Source organism: Indicator indicator, chromosome 7 (genome assembly GCF_027791375.1).
Source record: "Indicator indicator isolate 239-I01 chromosome 7, UM_Iind_1.1, whole genome shotgun sequence".
In the NCBI taxonomy this organism is placed as follows: domain Eukaryota; kingdom Metazoa; phylum Chordata; class Aves; order Piciformes; family Indicatoridae; genus Indicator; species Indicator indicator.
The window spans coordinates 35,109,720-35,125,071 of NC_072016.1; the positions used below are offsets into that span (position 1 = coordinate 35,109,720).

The window sequence follows — 15,352 nt, forward strand, 5'->3', positions numbered from 1 at the left end:
TTGCATGGACCCAGGTTGGGTAGGTTCTCCATGGGCAAGACCCACCAGGCTATGCCCCAATCCTTGGAGGTTTTTGTATTATTATTTTTTATTTTTAATTTTTTTTTGGCCGGTTAAGATGAACTTTTTGTGTGTAGTATTTCAGACCCTGACTTGGGACTTTCCAGAGCACTTGTCCTTCAGTGCTGGGTTGTTTTGGGTTGTGTTTTTGTTTTTTTGTTTTTTTTTTTTTTTGTCAAATACTATCTCTGTCCCCAGCAGGAGGTTGGAAAGGTCCCTGTTAAAGACCATCCACAGCCTTAAGCAGAAAGCGTGGCCACCTTGCAGAGAAGGGAGAGCAGAACCCTTGGCAGATTTTTTTCTTCTTTGGAAGGTAACCCAACAACCTCCCCTCCCCCCTCCTGGTTTTTCTGATGCCTCTCACCATTAGATAGAGTCAGACCTTACGTGCATTATTCTTTGTTAACCTTTGGAGTCTTGGTGGTGGAGATGGGGGTGATGTTGAACACTTGGCACGACGATTGGATTTTCACAGTGGGGTTCAACCAGCAGAAAGAAGACACAAAACCCTTGATGATGCCAAGCACCTTCCAACCTGAGCGCCACCAGCTGGTGGGAGCTTGTGGTGGCTCTAACTCTGTCCTTACTAACGTTTATTTTTTAAGCCTTAGGTACTTTGTTGGTTTTGTTTGTTTTGTTTCTTTTTTTTTTTTTAATTCCTATTACTAGTTTTATTTTCCAAAGAGGCCTAAAATGCACCAACCTTCTCCTCACGCCTGCACCACTCTGGGTGAGAGGCTGCTCCTTGCAGCGCCCCAGTAGTTAGATATTGCACTCTGAAATGTGCCTGCAGATGAGGGATTCTGCCTGAAACCCAGGGGTCCCTTGCTCAACACCTTACACTGAAGGTGTTGTGATCCATCAGACCTGCAGTGGAGGGGCAAAACACCTCCATACCTCCTCCCCTTAGTTGATGCCCAGCAAGTGCCACCCCACAGCAGGCTCCAACTCACCCAGGTTCCACAAACAACGGTTAAACGACAACCAAATCTGCTGTACCTTGGTTGAGACACCATGAAACCCTTGAGGTGTGAAGCTTCTGGGTCACCCCGGCATTCGAGGTGACCCTGTTCCTCACCCACCTCCTCAAGCTCACCCCGGGACTGTACATATTGTTCAGTTATTTTGACCAAAAAAAGTTGAATTAATAAATTTTAAATGTTTACTTGGCCTTGGTCTGTGTGTTTTGACAACTCCTGCTCTGTCTGGGAGGAGACACGTCGCTGAGGTGTCTCTATCTGGAAGGGTCATTGTGGGCTGGAGTTGGTTCTGAAGGTTCTCTGCTGATGCTTGGTGGATTTATCAGTGCTGTCTAGTTCTGGTTTATTTTTTTTTCAGGCAATGTGAGTGGAATCTGAGTGCAAAGAGATTTGGTGGAATCCATGCTATCAAACACAAGTTACTTGTACCACTTCCAATTAAACCAGTTTTGATCATCTCTTTGTATCTAAAAACTGTCAATTTGATCAAATTGTTGTGTTTTCAGATGCTTCTCTTGACTCCTGGGAGCAGTTGCACTGCTCACCCTGCATGGTTAACCTCCTTGGGGGTGGAACATAAGAAGCTCCATCTAAACAAGAGGAGAAGCATCTTTGGTGTGAGGGTGCCATGGAGCAGATTCCCCAGAGAGGATGTGGAGTCTCCACTGGAGAGATTCCAAACCTACCTGGCTGTTGTGGGTGACCCTGCTTTAGCAGGAGGGTTGGATGGGATGGTGTCTAGAGACATCTCTTCCATCTCCCACCATACTCTGAACATCTCACTAGGAATGGTGGTGGGGTGGTGTGACAACAGGTTGGAGATCAGTGCTCAGCTTTGCTGCATGGCACCCCTGAGCGCAAGGATGGGTGAGGTGTGAGCAGCCTACAAAGCCCAGATCTGCCCTTCCAGCAGTGTGGGAAATCTGCCAGCTGCCAGCCACTTCCTACCAACTTCACTGTTGGTTTTGAGGACGTGAGTGGAAGAGTGGAGGCTGTGTGCTCCAGAAATGTGAAGTGAGGTTTGTGAGGCTTGCTGTGCTGGGAAGGATCCCCAGTACCCAGTGAACTGGGCTGAGGTGAGCATTGTGTGTTTACAGAAACCAGAGAGTTAGGAACATCCACTTCACAAGACTGGAGCTTGGAGTGTAAGGTGTCAGTCAGGTCAGCACTGGGTTATCGGTTGGGCTTGATGATCTTAAAGGTGTCCTCAATGTCAAACATTTCTCTCTTCTCCAGGATGAATCTCCCTCTTTGAATCATCATCCCTTGTCCTGTCAGGCCCTGCTCAAGTCTATCCCCAGCTTTCTGACTGGCCCCTTAAAGCACTGCAAGGCCACCAGAAGGTTTCCCTGGAGCCTTCTCCAGGCTGAACAACCCCAACCTTCTTAGCCTGGCCTCACAGCAGAGGGCTTACACCCTCCCAGTATTGCTGTGCCCTCCTCTGGCCCCCTTCAACAGGTCCATGTCTTCAGCACAGCAGAGACTCCAGAGTTGGCCCCAGCCCTGCTCTCAGCAGAGCAGTGACACCAGGTGGTTCCAGAACATCCATAATGAGGTAAGGTCACAGAAATGGGGGTGCAAATACAGCCCCAGGGGCTCTGCTGGGGGTCAGCAGTGGCACAGCAGTTCCTGAAACAGACCTGGAGGTCACCTCCTGTTTGGCTGAGGTCAAGCTCTGTTAGAGACTGGGGTGCAGGGAGCATGGTGGTGAGGGGTGGTCCAGGGGCGCTGAAGGCCAGCAGAAACACATCTTACAACCCCATGAAGATGAGGTTCTGAGAAGCTTAGGTCCTTAATTTATATTTTTAATGGAGGTGGTAGAGTCACCATTCCTGGAGGCATTGAAGAAATATGTGGACATAGAACCTGAGGACATGGTTTAATGGCCACGGTGGTGGTGTGTTGACGGTTGGACTTGATGATCTTAAAGGGTTTCTTCCATCAAAACAATTCTATGATTCTATGAACTGGCTGGGGAGAAGAAGTGAGGGGGCTGGGGAAGACCTCAACAGGGACAGAATGGAGGTGCAGGAGAGAGCTCCAAACCCACCCAGCTGGAGAACACAGCTCTTCGTGACCATCAGCCGTGTCCTCTGCGGTCAGTGGCTTCTCCTGTGCCCTGGCATGCCCCAGCCTGTCCTGATGCCTCCTGGGGTAGGTAATAAAACTCTGGTTGAAAGTGTGATTTTAAAAAAATGAAGGTCCTCATCTTGTCTCCTGTCCAGAGGCTGTGTCTAGAAATGACCTGCCAGGTTTCTTGGCAGCCATGCAAGGATTTTCCCAAGGCACTGCCCTCATGGAATTCCAGAAGGGGAGAAGTGACAGTGTCCTACAGCCAGAGTCATCCCTGTGTCACCAAACCAAACCTGGCAGGAGGGTTGTTGAGTTCTCATTTCTGGGATGGTCCCCAGCTGCTGGAGCAGCTCCAAGAGCAGGTCACTGAAGGCTGGTGTTGGGTTGGGGAAGATCCCTTCATGGAGAGGTAGGACGACTTGGACACAGCACTCCAGCTGTGGCCCCAGTAGGGCAGAGCAGAGTGTGCTGGCTACACTTTCCTTCATGCACTCAGGAGACCATTGGCTTTCTTGGCCATGGGTGCACATTGCTGGCTCATGTATGGTGAGCTGCTTGCCCAGCAGCACTCCCAGGTCCTTCTCTGTGGAGCTGCACCCCAGAGCAGGTCCCCCCTCAGCTGCACTGATACAGGGAGTTTTCCCTCCCTAGGAACCCTACACCTGCCCTTATGGAACTCCATGAGGTTCCTCACTCAGTTCTCCAGCCTGGCCCTGTCTGGTTGAATGGCAGCACAGCCTGACAGGGTCTCAGCCACCCCTCCCAGTTTGGTACCATCAGCAAACTGTCTGAGGGGGACACTGTCCTTTCTTCCAGGTTGGTGATCAACATGACTGGACCCAGTCCTGATCCCTGGGGACCACCACTAGCCCCACAGATCACAACACTGAGCTCTGTCCTCACTCTTCTGTGCATCTGACCTTCCTAAGCTTCCTTAGGAGGATGTTCTGGGAGACAGTGTCCAAAGCCTGGCTGAAGGTGAGGTAGACACCATCCCTTGCTCTTCCCTCATCTATCCACCCAGTCCCACCCTCAGTGAAGAGAGTGAACCCAAATAACCAGCACGAAGCTCAGGTTAGAGGAGCCCTGTCAGTCCCTTTCCGCAGCTGGCAGAGAAGAGGGAAGGAGAAAGCACAGACTCCACCAGGAACCCTTTTATTTAAATATATAAAACACAGAGCTTCAGCAAACCCTCGTCTGCTGCTCGTTAAATAAGGTGAGAGCTGGGGATGGGTGCAACCAAGGAGCGCGTGCCTGCGGGGGCTCTGTACAAGGGGGAGGCCAAGGGGGTGTGACTTTGTCACTCTACAGATAAAAAGGCTGAGAAGCAACAGTCTGCAAGGTGGCTAGAGGAGGAACCGTTCTGAAGTCAACATCTTTGCAGGAGAAGCTGTTTGGGGGGCACCAAAGCCAGGTTTCAACCTGCCTTTCACTAGTTCATGCTCTGAACTAGGGACACCTGAGAAAAGCTTCACTCAGATGGTTTCTCCCAGCTGTGTCCAACATTCCCATCTTCCATGGAAGAGAAGGGGAGGTGAGCAAAGTCTACACAGGGAAGAGATGCCTGGAGAGAGGCAGAAGCTCCTCTGGACTACTCTACATGATCTACACAAGCGAGAGATGCCTGGAGCGAGGCCAAAGTCCTCTGGACTCCCCTCCATGACAGCTAAGGCCACAGGTAGCTCTGGGTTAGTCCCTTGTGGTGGTGGTGGCAGCAGCAGCAGTGAGGACTGCTCACAGCCATGGAGCACAGGAGCTCAGAGGAACACAGCCTGGGTCACAACTGCTAGGCTAGAGCTGGGATGGGGTGAAGCTTCTCATCCCTTGAGTTCCCCAAGGTCTCTCACTATGAAGCGGCAGCAGGGATGTGGAAGCAGCGTGATGAACCAGCTCAGAAGACTTCTATGATACATCAGCTTGAATGTCTCTGCCCTTCCCACCAAGCCAGAACAGCTAAGAGCCTCCTACTGTCACGTCCTCAGCATTACTGTGCTTTCAAACTCCAGGTGCCTTCAAAAGGAGCTGCTGGAAGCCGTGGTCGTGAGGCGCCTCCCAATGTAAACCCTGAGGATGAGGAACACAAGGTCAGGGAGTGCTGAACTCCAGACAAGCTACAGCACATCAGGACTCAGGGAATGCTTTGGTTTGGAAGAGACCTTAAAAACCATCTCGTTCTAACCCCCTGACATGGGCAGGGACACCTTCCACTAGAGCAGATTGCTCAAGCCCTCATCCAGCCTGGCTTTCAACACTGCCAGGCTTGAGGCCTCCACAACTTCTCTGGGCAGCCTGTTCCAGCATCTCACCACCCTCCTGGGGAAAAATTTCTTCCTCCTCATGTCTCATCTCAATCCAGCTTTTTCCACTCTGAAGCCATCACCCCTTGTCCTGCCACTCCATGCCTTTGTCCAAAGTCCCTCTCTAGCTCTCCTGTAGCCCCCTTCAGATCCTGGAAGGCTGCTCCAAGGGTCCCTGGAGCAATCTCTGATGGGGATATCCAGATGACACCACCTCAGGTCTCCAAGCCAGGTGTTTTATTGCCTCCTTCCAGTTGTTAAACACCTCTGAAATCTGTGACCCTCTCTTTAACCATTCACCTTCACCTACTTCTTGCTATTTCTCTGGCCACAACGTCCCACCTTGGCACATTTCCACAGCTCCCTCCACTGCATCTTCTTTTCACACACCTCCTTCAGCTTAGGAAGTCATTCTTTTAAGGTGTGGCTTTTACTGATACCCAGCACTGCTATGGAGCTGGTGAAGGGTCTGATTGGGAGCAGCAGAAGGAGGCTGAGAGGACACCTTCTGGCTCTTTACAACTCCCTGAAAGGAGCTTGGAGCAAGGTGGGGGTTGGTCTCTTCTCCCAAAGAACAAGCAACAGACAAGAGGAAATGGCCTCAAGTTGTCCCAAGGGAGGTTTAGGTTGGACATGTGAAGAAACTTCTTCCCTTAAAGGGTTGTCACAGACTGGCCCAGGCTACACAGGGAGGTGTTTGAATCCCCATCCCTGGAGGTGTTTAAAGGAGGCAGAGATGTGGTGCTGAGTACCATGGTTTAGTGGCAGCCTTGCAGTGCTGGACTAATGGTTGGATTCCACGATCTTAAAAGTCTCTTCCAACCAAAACAAGCCTGTGATTGTTTGCTTTTACAGTCAGCACTACCAGAGTTCAAAGCTCTTCCTATCTGTCTCCTTTCCCTGGAGAAAAGGCTGCTGCTCAAAGACAAACTGGGAATCAGAATTGGGCTCCAGGGAAAACAGGTAAAACACTGCTTCTTTGGGGTTTTTGAAGGGAACTTACCCTAGGCCAATGGCAAGGATGTGAGAAAGCAGCAGAGATGGAAGAAAGACCTTGAGGAACTCGGCTGAGAATATCCCACCTTTCTTCATCACACTGGTGTTCCTCATGCTGAGGGTGGCTGTGCGCCGGGGGTGCTTGAAGAGGAACTCCCTGGGGGGGAAGGAGACAGACTCTGTGTTACCTGTGTTGGCCTTGTGGAAGCCAAACTCCTACCCAAGTCTGCCCTAGGAGAGGGAGAGCACTCACTTGGGTGGGATATTCTCTGGCCTGCTGGACCAGTCCCATATCCAGTCTGCATTTCTCCTCAGCAGCCTCTCCACTTCTTTCCTCCTTTCCAGAAAGTCTTCTTCAGACTGAAACAGAGCTGTTATCAGTTTGCAGAGCTACAGCAGGTGGGGAGTCAGCACTGCAAGGCAAAGCTCCTCTTCTGAACCTCTGACCATCTCTGATGCTCACTTCTCCCATCCCTTCCCATCATCACGCCTACTTAAGCATTTAGATCTCAGATGAAGCCAGGGGGAAGAGGGAAATCCACCTCCAAGGCTGGATGCGAGTGGAAAACACCATATCCCACATCCACATCCTCTGTTTGTCCCAGTAAAGACCACCCTGGAAATAATATCCCAGAACCTGGGATTCAAGGCCAGGTTGGATGAGGCCTTGATCAACCTGCTCTACTGGAAGGTGCCCCTGCCCATGGGTGGGTTGGAACTAGATGATCTTTAAGGTCCCTTCCACCCCAAACCATTCTGTGAGTTCTATGAACCTTGCATTCAAAATAGAGGGCCTGAAATTATCTCCAATTCACCCATCAGATGGACACCAGCAGAAGACACTTTCTGCCTGCTTTCTAAATTGGATCAGGAGCTGGAGATCTTTGACTAAGCCAAGGGAAACACGTTTTAGTCTGTAAATGCCTTCTGGGGCAGCTGTGGGAACAACAATGCAGTGAGCCCAGGTCTATCTGCACCCACGTGTGCAGAAAACCCACCCAAAAACCCACCCAGCCCACCAGTGGTGTGGTCTTGAAGTGAATCACAGCACAACTGCTGAGTCAGAACAGAGCTTCTTGCTCAATACGTGTGCATGAAATGGAGCCAAGCTCTTCAGATAAAAATAGCAACTGACTGCAGAAGTCAAACAGCTCCAGAGCCACACAGGCCCACGTGGGATGGGAGATAAAGCTGTCCAGGCAACTCTCTGATGGGCTTCTAACTTTGGAGTGTTTCTTCTCCAAGTCTAAATTAACTTGCAGTATCTGAAGGGGCTTCTGGAAATACAGCAGAAAAATAACTTCTTTCCAGTGATACACTGATCTAAATTACAGAGAGCCCCCAAATCCCACAGGGCTGAGGTTGGAAGGGACCTCTGGAGATCATCCAGGCCAACCCACCTCCTAAAGCAGGGTACCCACAACAGCTTGCCCAGGATCACAATGGCCAGGGGGGATTTGAAATCTCTCCTGAGGAGACTCCACAACCTCTCTGGGCAGCCTGCTCCAAGGCTCCAGCACCCTCACACCAAACAAGTTTCTCCTCTTCTGGTGGAACCTCCTGGGTTCCAGTTTGTGCCTGTTGCCCTGTGTCTTGTCTCTGGGCACCACTGACAAGTGTCTGGCCACATTCTCTTGCCCCCCACAGGTCCTTTAGCTCTTGCTGAGCATTGATCAAATTCCCTCTCAGGCTGCTCTTCTCCAGGCTCAACAGCCCAGGTCTCTCAGCCTTTCCTCCTCACAGAGATGCTCCAGGCCCCTTAGCATTTTGCCAGCCTCCACTGGACCCTCTCCAGCAGTTCCCTGTGTCTCTTGAACTGGGGAGCCTGGAACTGGACCCAGTACTCTAGATGTGGCCTCAGTAGGGCAGAGTAGAGGGACAGGAGGACCTTCTTTGATTTGCTGGCAATACTTTTCTTCCTGCACCCCAGAAGACCACTGGCCTTTTTGGCCACAAGGGCACGTTGCTGCCTCATGGGGAACTTGTTGATTCTGCACAGACCATTCCAAATTATAGCAGTCCCTCCATGAGGAGCTTCTTCCCTCTTTCCCAGTGCTGTTTTTCAAACAGCAGGAGTGAGAAATTCTTTCTCCCAAAGCCGGATGAGACTCACCTGGAAGCTGTTCTTCTCTCCACTGCTGTGGCTCTCTAGCTCCAGAGCTCTGTGGCTGTCCTGAGGTGTCTGGGAACGAGGAGGGCTGGATTCAAAGAGAAGCCAAATAAGAAAGAATCTACTGAGGGGTTCATGACATGCTTTGGGGGCTGCACGGGAAGCTGGCCAATGAGGCTCATATGTGCTGTCCTCTCAAGGGCTGCAGTCCCCTGACCACAACTGAAGAGATGAAGCCCTCAGCGGTGACAGAATCCAGCCACCACACCAAATCCATCATTGGTTTTCTAGCAACCTGCCCAGAATGCTGCTGCTCAAAGCTGTTCTCAGCTCTATGAGGCCTGTGCTACCTGGCTAACAAGGAGTAGCCAGCAATGAGTAGAAGTGGGGCTTTGTTTGACTTCCAACAAACCAGAAGAGGAAGTTCTGCAATCTAGTTCCTATGTTGTGTCCTGTAGCTCCTCGTGTTCTTCAAAACAAACTTTGGGCTGCAGCCTTCAGAACCCATCAACATCAAAGCAGAGAATTAAGAACACTGACAGCTGTTCTGTGAGGTTCTACTCCTAGAAATAACCATGTGTGGTGTTCTCCTAGGAACTCCTGCTGTGCTTTGCACTCCAGATGCAGAAGTCGTCTTCAGCAGTTCCCCAAGAACTTGTTGCAAACACAAGTTTTGCTCGTGCTTTTGATCACCCTTCCCTGAACCTCCTGTTACAGGCAGCAGCCTTGGTGGCACACTTAAGGACACCACTGACAGCCCCTGCACAAGGACTAACTCTTCCCAGTGACAGCCCAAACCCCAGGACTGAAGGAACTGATTTAGGGACCAGAACCCCAGACACTGTCTTACTGATAGAAGGAGATGCTTTAACCCTGATGGGTGGCAAACCCTGGGAACAGAGTGCAGCTAGAAGGAAAACACAGACAGGTCGGCTCCCTAGAGGCCACTGTGACCTAAGGGAGTTATGCAGGGACCTGATAACAAGAACAAAGCAAAACTTAGGACAGAATTATGGAAGCTCGTGAGATGGGAGAACTCTTCCAGAGTCCTCTCTCCTCCAGCTTCAAGACAGGCTTCTGGCCAAGCCTTGCTTGCTCCAGTACTTGATGTCAGCGTGGTAAACGTGACACTTGGCTCTCTGCAGGTGTGTGCTCTGTCCTGGTCTGACCTGGAAGAGACCTGCTTGGTGGGTTTGCTTCTCAGCTCTCTCCTGCAAGTAGCTGCACATGCAGATGGAGATGTCCACAGACCTACAGAAGCTTTCCTGCAGCTGTCCCTGCCCCTTGTGCCCACTGGTGACCTTTACTCTGCCACACCATAGCGTCTCCTTACCTGTCACAATGTGAACTTTCTCTTGAGCTGCTCCTCCCAGACTCATGCTGAGCATCCAGCAGGATCTTCTCCATGTCACCATTGTGGATGGAAATGGAGGCTGGCACCTGCTCCTGACTGGTGGGGGTGACAGTGCTGCCACTGCCATTACTGCTGAAGTGGAGTTCCACCCAGGAACCTGTTCAGGGTCACCAAAAACACAACCAGAGTCAGCCAAGAGGGTTTGTATCAGAAGCAGGTAAAGCATGAGCCTGCTGACCCTCCCTAGTGTGACACAGAATGGTAGGGGTTGGAAGGGACCTCTGGAGATCATGGAGTTCAACCCCCTGCCAAGGCAGGTTCACACAGAGAAGATCACACAGGAACACGTCCAGGTGGGGTTTGAATGTCTCCAGAGAGACTCCATAACCTCTCTGGACAGCCTGCTCCAGGGATCTATCACCCTTAAATGAAAGAAGTTCTCCCCCCCCATGTTTAGATGGAACTTCCTGTGTTCAAGTTTGTGCCTGTTCCTCCTTGTCCTGTCACTGGGTGCCAGTAAAACAAGCCTGGTCCCATGCTCCTAACACCTACCCTCGGCAGATCGATCAGCATTGATGAGATCCCCTCTTGGGCTGCTCTTTTCCAGACAAACAAGCCCCACTTCTCTCTGCCTTTCCTCACCACAAAGCTGTTTCAGTCTCCCCAGCATCTCTGTAGCCCTTTGCTGTACCCTCTCTACAAGTGCTGGCATTTGTGGAGAGGGTACAGCAAAAGGCTACAAAGATCCCACTGCTATCCCACCTCAGAAACATGGAATGCCAGAGAGAAGAGATTCTGTTAGCCCACTGGGAAGCCTCACAGAGCTGAAACAAAGCTGCCCTCCAGGCCTTGAAAATCTTTGATTTCAGGGTCTATTTAATGGTTTTTATTCAAGACAGCTGGCAGCCAAACCACATCACCCCAAGGCCTCTCCCTGCCATGTATTTATTCATATACAGGAAATATTTGAGGCTTAGGAGGCCACCACCCTTGTTTTGTTCAGCTTTTTTCCAGCAAGCATGTGTAGATGTCAGAGTGAAGCAACGAGGAGGGTATGTGGCAACCAGCAGATCATGTGTTGGCTGCTTGTAGGACATTTAACACCCAGGGTCACATGCTGCTTGCTGCTTTGTTGGGTTTGGAAGTGTGCTGAATAACAATTCTCTCCTAGGGCAGCAGCAATCCAGGCAAAAAAGGGCCTGAAATCACCTCAAGGAAGTAATCCAGGCACAGAAGTCTGTCGTGTCCCTTATAAATCACCTCAAGGGACAGATAATGTCTGAATTCTATCAGTGTCTGTGGAATTTACCCTTGTTTCCGTGATAAACAAACAGCAGCAGGAGTTGGTAGGTGGACTGTGTCCATCCCAGAATAGTTCAGAGGAGCTGAAAGCGAGTTCAGGGCCCCGCAGACTGGGCTCAGCACGGCAGGAAGGGTGTTCAAGGAAAGGGAGAGGCACAGACAGGGGTGTTTGGGCTGTTTGTGCTCTGGAGGAAGAGAAGCTGGGGGAGAGCTCAGAACTCAAGCTCTTCACACAGAAGGGATTAGTAAAAGAGCAGTTTTGCAAGTGTGTGGAAGGGGAGAAGGAAAGGTGGAGGAGAAACATCAGATGAAGGGAGATATTGCACTTGTGAAGAGATGGAAGGGTCATAAATGAAGTAAAACCACCAGAAATCCAACCTGCTCCATCTCCATTAACCTCTCTCATCTAAAAGGCCACAAACTCCTTTGGATGGAAACCTCCTGGGTGACCAAGGAACATTCTTCTGGATGGCCTCTTACTCCACGACTTTCTTTGTGGTGTTCTTCCCCTCCACATGACCCCATGTGTCTGGCTATGTGTTCCTGGCCAAACTTTCTCTACTCTTCCCCTCAAAGTTTCTCAAAGCCCAAACAACGATCACAACCCCCAAAATTTCAGTTGAGACAGTGCCCAGCTTACGAGTTTAGTGTCTGCCTCAAGCACATCTGCCAGCTCCTGCTCTACCTGCCCTGGCTCCTTGCCACACGCCTAGAAAGGACCTGGACCAGATGATCCTTTGGGTCCCTTCCAACCTGGCATTCTGTGATCCCAATCTCAGCTTCTGCTCCTTCACTTCCAGAAGCAGAAGATCTCTGAGGGCTGTACAATGACTTGCACACATGGTCCTATACCATTTTCTCCTGCTGCTTGAGGCTCACTCACATCCCAGCCCTCACCAGCACCACCAACAGGAATAACACAAGGAACAATGGATAGAAACTGGAGCCCAGGAGGTTCCACCTCAACATGAGGAGAAACTTCTTTGGTGTGACAGCGTTGGAGCCTTAGAGCAGGCTGCCCAGAGAGGCTGTGGAGCCTCTTGTGTCTGGAGACTTTCCAAACCCATCTGGATGCCCTTCCAGTGTGACCTGTCCTAGATGACCCTGCTTTGGCAGGGCAGTTGGACTTGATCTCTAGAGCTCCCTTCCAGCCCTTAGCACTCTATGACTCCATGAACTGGTTCCTAAAGCAGCCCAACTCTGGGTCCAGCACACCATAAACCATGGAGAAGATGAAGATCCTAACAGAAGGATCACACACGACAGGTGCTTTACACAGTTCCCTTTCTCTTTTGGATGCTCTTGAGAGTAAGGTTGTGCTACTGCATTCAGAATGTGCTGCTCTACTCCACTTAAAGATAAAGGAGACTGCTATTTTTATGAAGTTGGAAGTATAATGAGATAAGGGCAGATGTGACGTGGCAGTGCAAACCAAGCAGACCACAACCTGGGGAAAGATTCAGAAGAGATTGAGCTTCTATCACATTCCAACCCAGGGTTCACGCCGTGGGAGGACAGTTTAGCATTTAAAACTACTTAGTCAGCTCAGGAACTCTTAATTTCTCCATGTATTTATATCAAAATTCCAGAGAAGGACAAGGATGTCCCCTCCAACTCCTAAAATCGCAGTAAACCACACAATTTAATGGGTAGTCACACACAGATATTTCCCTTGCAAGATAAATTTGCTCTGATTTTTCACAAACATGCAACTGACCCTGATGTCCCCTCAAAGGCACATCCTAAAGTGTCCACAGACGGCTCCTTCTGGCCGGGAAGGGTTCACCACAGCACAGGGATCTCAGGAGGATCTCTGGTGACCCAGACAGACTCGCCAACTCGGCTGCACAACCCACGCACCATGGCTTACTAAATTCAACCTGGTTTTCCACTCCAGTCATCACTTCTCTGCATTATTAGGAGGTTTAATGAGCAATTACCGGTTGTGGACTAACGGCCGGGAAAGCCACCGCAGCCGCAGGCGGAGCGGGTACTGATGCCCCTCGGCAGCGGCACGGAGGGGAGAGGCACGCCGAGGACAGAGCCTGGAGCCCGCCCCAGCGCTGGACACCCCGCCTAGGCAGCGATTCCCTCGGGGTTGCTGGAACACACCGCAGTTAACGGCTGCGAGACGTTACCCCGCAAAACGCCAAGGAGGAGCCCGAGGCCGGGCAGCGAGAGGATAACCGCCGGCCCCAGAGCCCCGGTAGCGGCGGCAGAGACACCGCCAAGCCTTCTGACAGGCCCGAGGCCTGCCCGCCTCAGCACCGCCCGAGGCCGCACAGGCCAACGGCCACCGGGGGAGGGACGGAAGGAGGCCGGGCAGCGCCACGGCCACAGTCAGGCCTCTTACCCTGCAAATTCTCCTCCTGCGGGCTGCTCCGCGACATGGCGCCTTCTTCGCTGCTCTGCCGCCCGGCGGAGCCACTAGTAAACCCCCGTGTGCTGCGGCCGACGGGTGTACACGCACTGACAGGCAGACAAGCAGGGAGGCAGGCAGGCAGGCAGGCCGGCCGCCCTCGGCTAGACACGCACTGGACAGGCCGCTGGCCGCACGCCGCCCCCCAGCCGCCGCTGGACACGCACTAACTAACCACCCACCGCCGCCGTGACGTCAGACGCCCCCCCGCTCCCATTGGCCGCTGCTGCAGGGCGTGGCGCCCTGACGTCAAACACCGCCCAGCTTCCATTGGCCGACGCTATGGGGCGTGCCGTCATGACGTCCAACGATGCTCCACTCTCATTGGCTGCCGCCGTAGGGCGGGCGAGGGAAGGAGTGGATAGTTTCATGGCGGCGCCTCCGGTGTTTTGTCCCGCTGTCGCCGTGGCTGTTGGTTTCTCTTGCGGTCTGCAGAGTCCTTCGCATCACCATCACGGTCCTTCCCGTCACCATCATGGTCTTTCAGAGTCTCTTACACCGCCATGACGGTTCCTCCAGGTCCCTGATGATGCTTCATGGTTCCTCAGCGTGCCTCATAGTACCTCCCTCCAGTTCCCTCAGGATTTTTTCAATATGGGCAGAGGGCAGGCATTGGAACAGGCTGCCCAAGGAGGTGGTGGAGTCACCATCCCTGGAGGTGTTCAAGAAACGTGTGGACATGGCACCTGGGGAACGTGGTTTAAGGTGTCCTGGCCATGGCAGGGGGGTTGGAAATGGAAGATCTCTAAGGTCCTTTCCAACCCAAACCACTCTGTGATTCCGCAATTCCGTGGTTCAGAAGGCTGGAGGCTGCTTTGGGCTTAGCGCCCATCCTACAGCTCTCTGCTGCTCTCTGCTGTGCAACAACCCTCCCTTTCACAGCTCCCTCTGGAGAAGAAATGCAGGCAGCCTGGGACACAGAACAGAAGGGCAAGTTCAACATTCCAGGGATGTGCTGGCCCTCTCCATGTGAACGCCACCCTTGCAGGGGATGCAGCAGTGTTGAAAGAACAGAAAGCTCAGCGCCACACGATCAAGAAGGACAGGGGATTGCTGGAGAGGGTACAGCAAAGGGCTACAAAGATACTGAAGGGACTAAAACATCTCTGTGGTGAGGAGGCTGAGCGAGTTGGGGCTTTTTAGTCTGGAGAAGAACAGCCTGAGGGAGCATCTCATTAATGCTGATCAATACTCCAAGGGTGGGAGTCAGGAGGATGGGACCAGGCTTTTTTCAGTGATGCCTGGTGAGAGAAGAAGGGGCAGTGGGCACAAACTTGAACATAAAAAGTTCCATCTGAACATGAGGAGACACTTCTTTGCTGTAAGGTTGCTGGAGCCCTGGAGCAGGCTACCCAGAGAGATTGTGGAGTTTCCATCTCTGGAGACCTGGCCATTGTGGTCCTAGACAAGCTGCTGTAGGTGCCCCTGCTTCAGCGGAGGGGTTGGACTGGGTGATGTCTAGAGGTCCCTTCCAAGCCCCACCGTGTTGGGATTCTGTGACACGATTGCCGGCTGCCTGCCTCCTTGTGTCAGATCCCAGCCGCTTCACTGTCTCAATGGCCTGACAGCGCGGCTTCAACGCCCCGCAACAGCGCCACTGCCAGGCCGATGTGCGCATCGCACGCTGCGCAGGCCTGCAGGCACTGCCCCGGCGCCGCAGGGGCTGATGGGGGGACGGCAACTTCCGGCCGGCCACGTGGGAGCGCTGCGCCCGACGGCCCCGCAGCGCCCGCGCCGCCCGCCCCGCTGCGCCCAGCGTTT

At 52.2% G+C, this 15,352-nt stretch overlaps 1 protein-coding gene across 1 annotated transcript; it reads right to left on the reverse strand.

Annotated features, from left to right (window-relative positions):
• Nucleotides 1-4,468: 4,468 nt before the first annotated feature.
• On the reverse strand, nt 4,469-13,624 carry BNIP3 (BCL2 interacting protein 3). Its single transcript, XM_054382129.1, has 6 exons — nt 13,526-13,624; nt 9,850-10,027; nt 8,520-8,604; nt 6,660-6,766; nt 6,414-6,563; nt 4,469-5,177 (listed from the first exon to the last, which is right to left on the reverse strand). Exons 1-6 carry the CDS (start codon nt 13,560-13,562, stop codon nt 5,126-5,128), a joined length of 609 nt encoding a protein of 202 aa, XP_054238104.1. The 5' UTR covers nt 13,563-13,624; the 3' UTR covers nt 4,469-5,125.
• Between the last annotated feature and the right edge of the window lie 1,728 nt (nt 13,625-15,352).

Coding starts and splice junctions, on each gene's coding strand:
- BNIP3 (XM_054382129.1), bottom strand. CDS start 13,562: ATGTCGCGGAGCAGCCCGCAGGAGGAGAATTTGCAGG. Junction 8,605..9,849: donor GAAAGTTCACATTGTGACAG/GTAAGGAGACGC, acceptor CTTTGAATCCAG/CCCTCCTCGTTCCCAGACAC. Junction 6,564..6,659: donor CCAGAGAATATCCCACCCAA/GTGAGTGCTCTC, acceptor CTTCCCCCCCAG/GGAGTTCCTCTTCAAGCACC.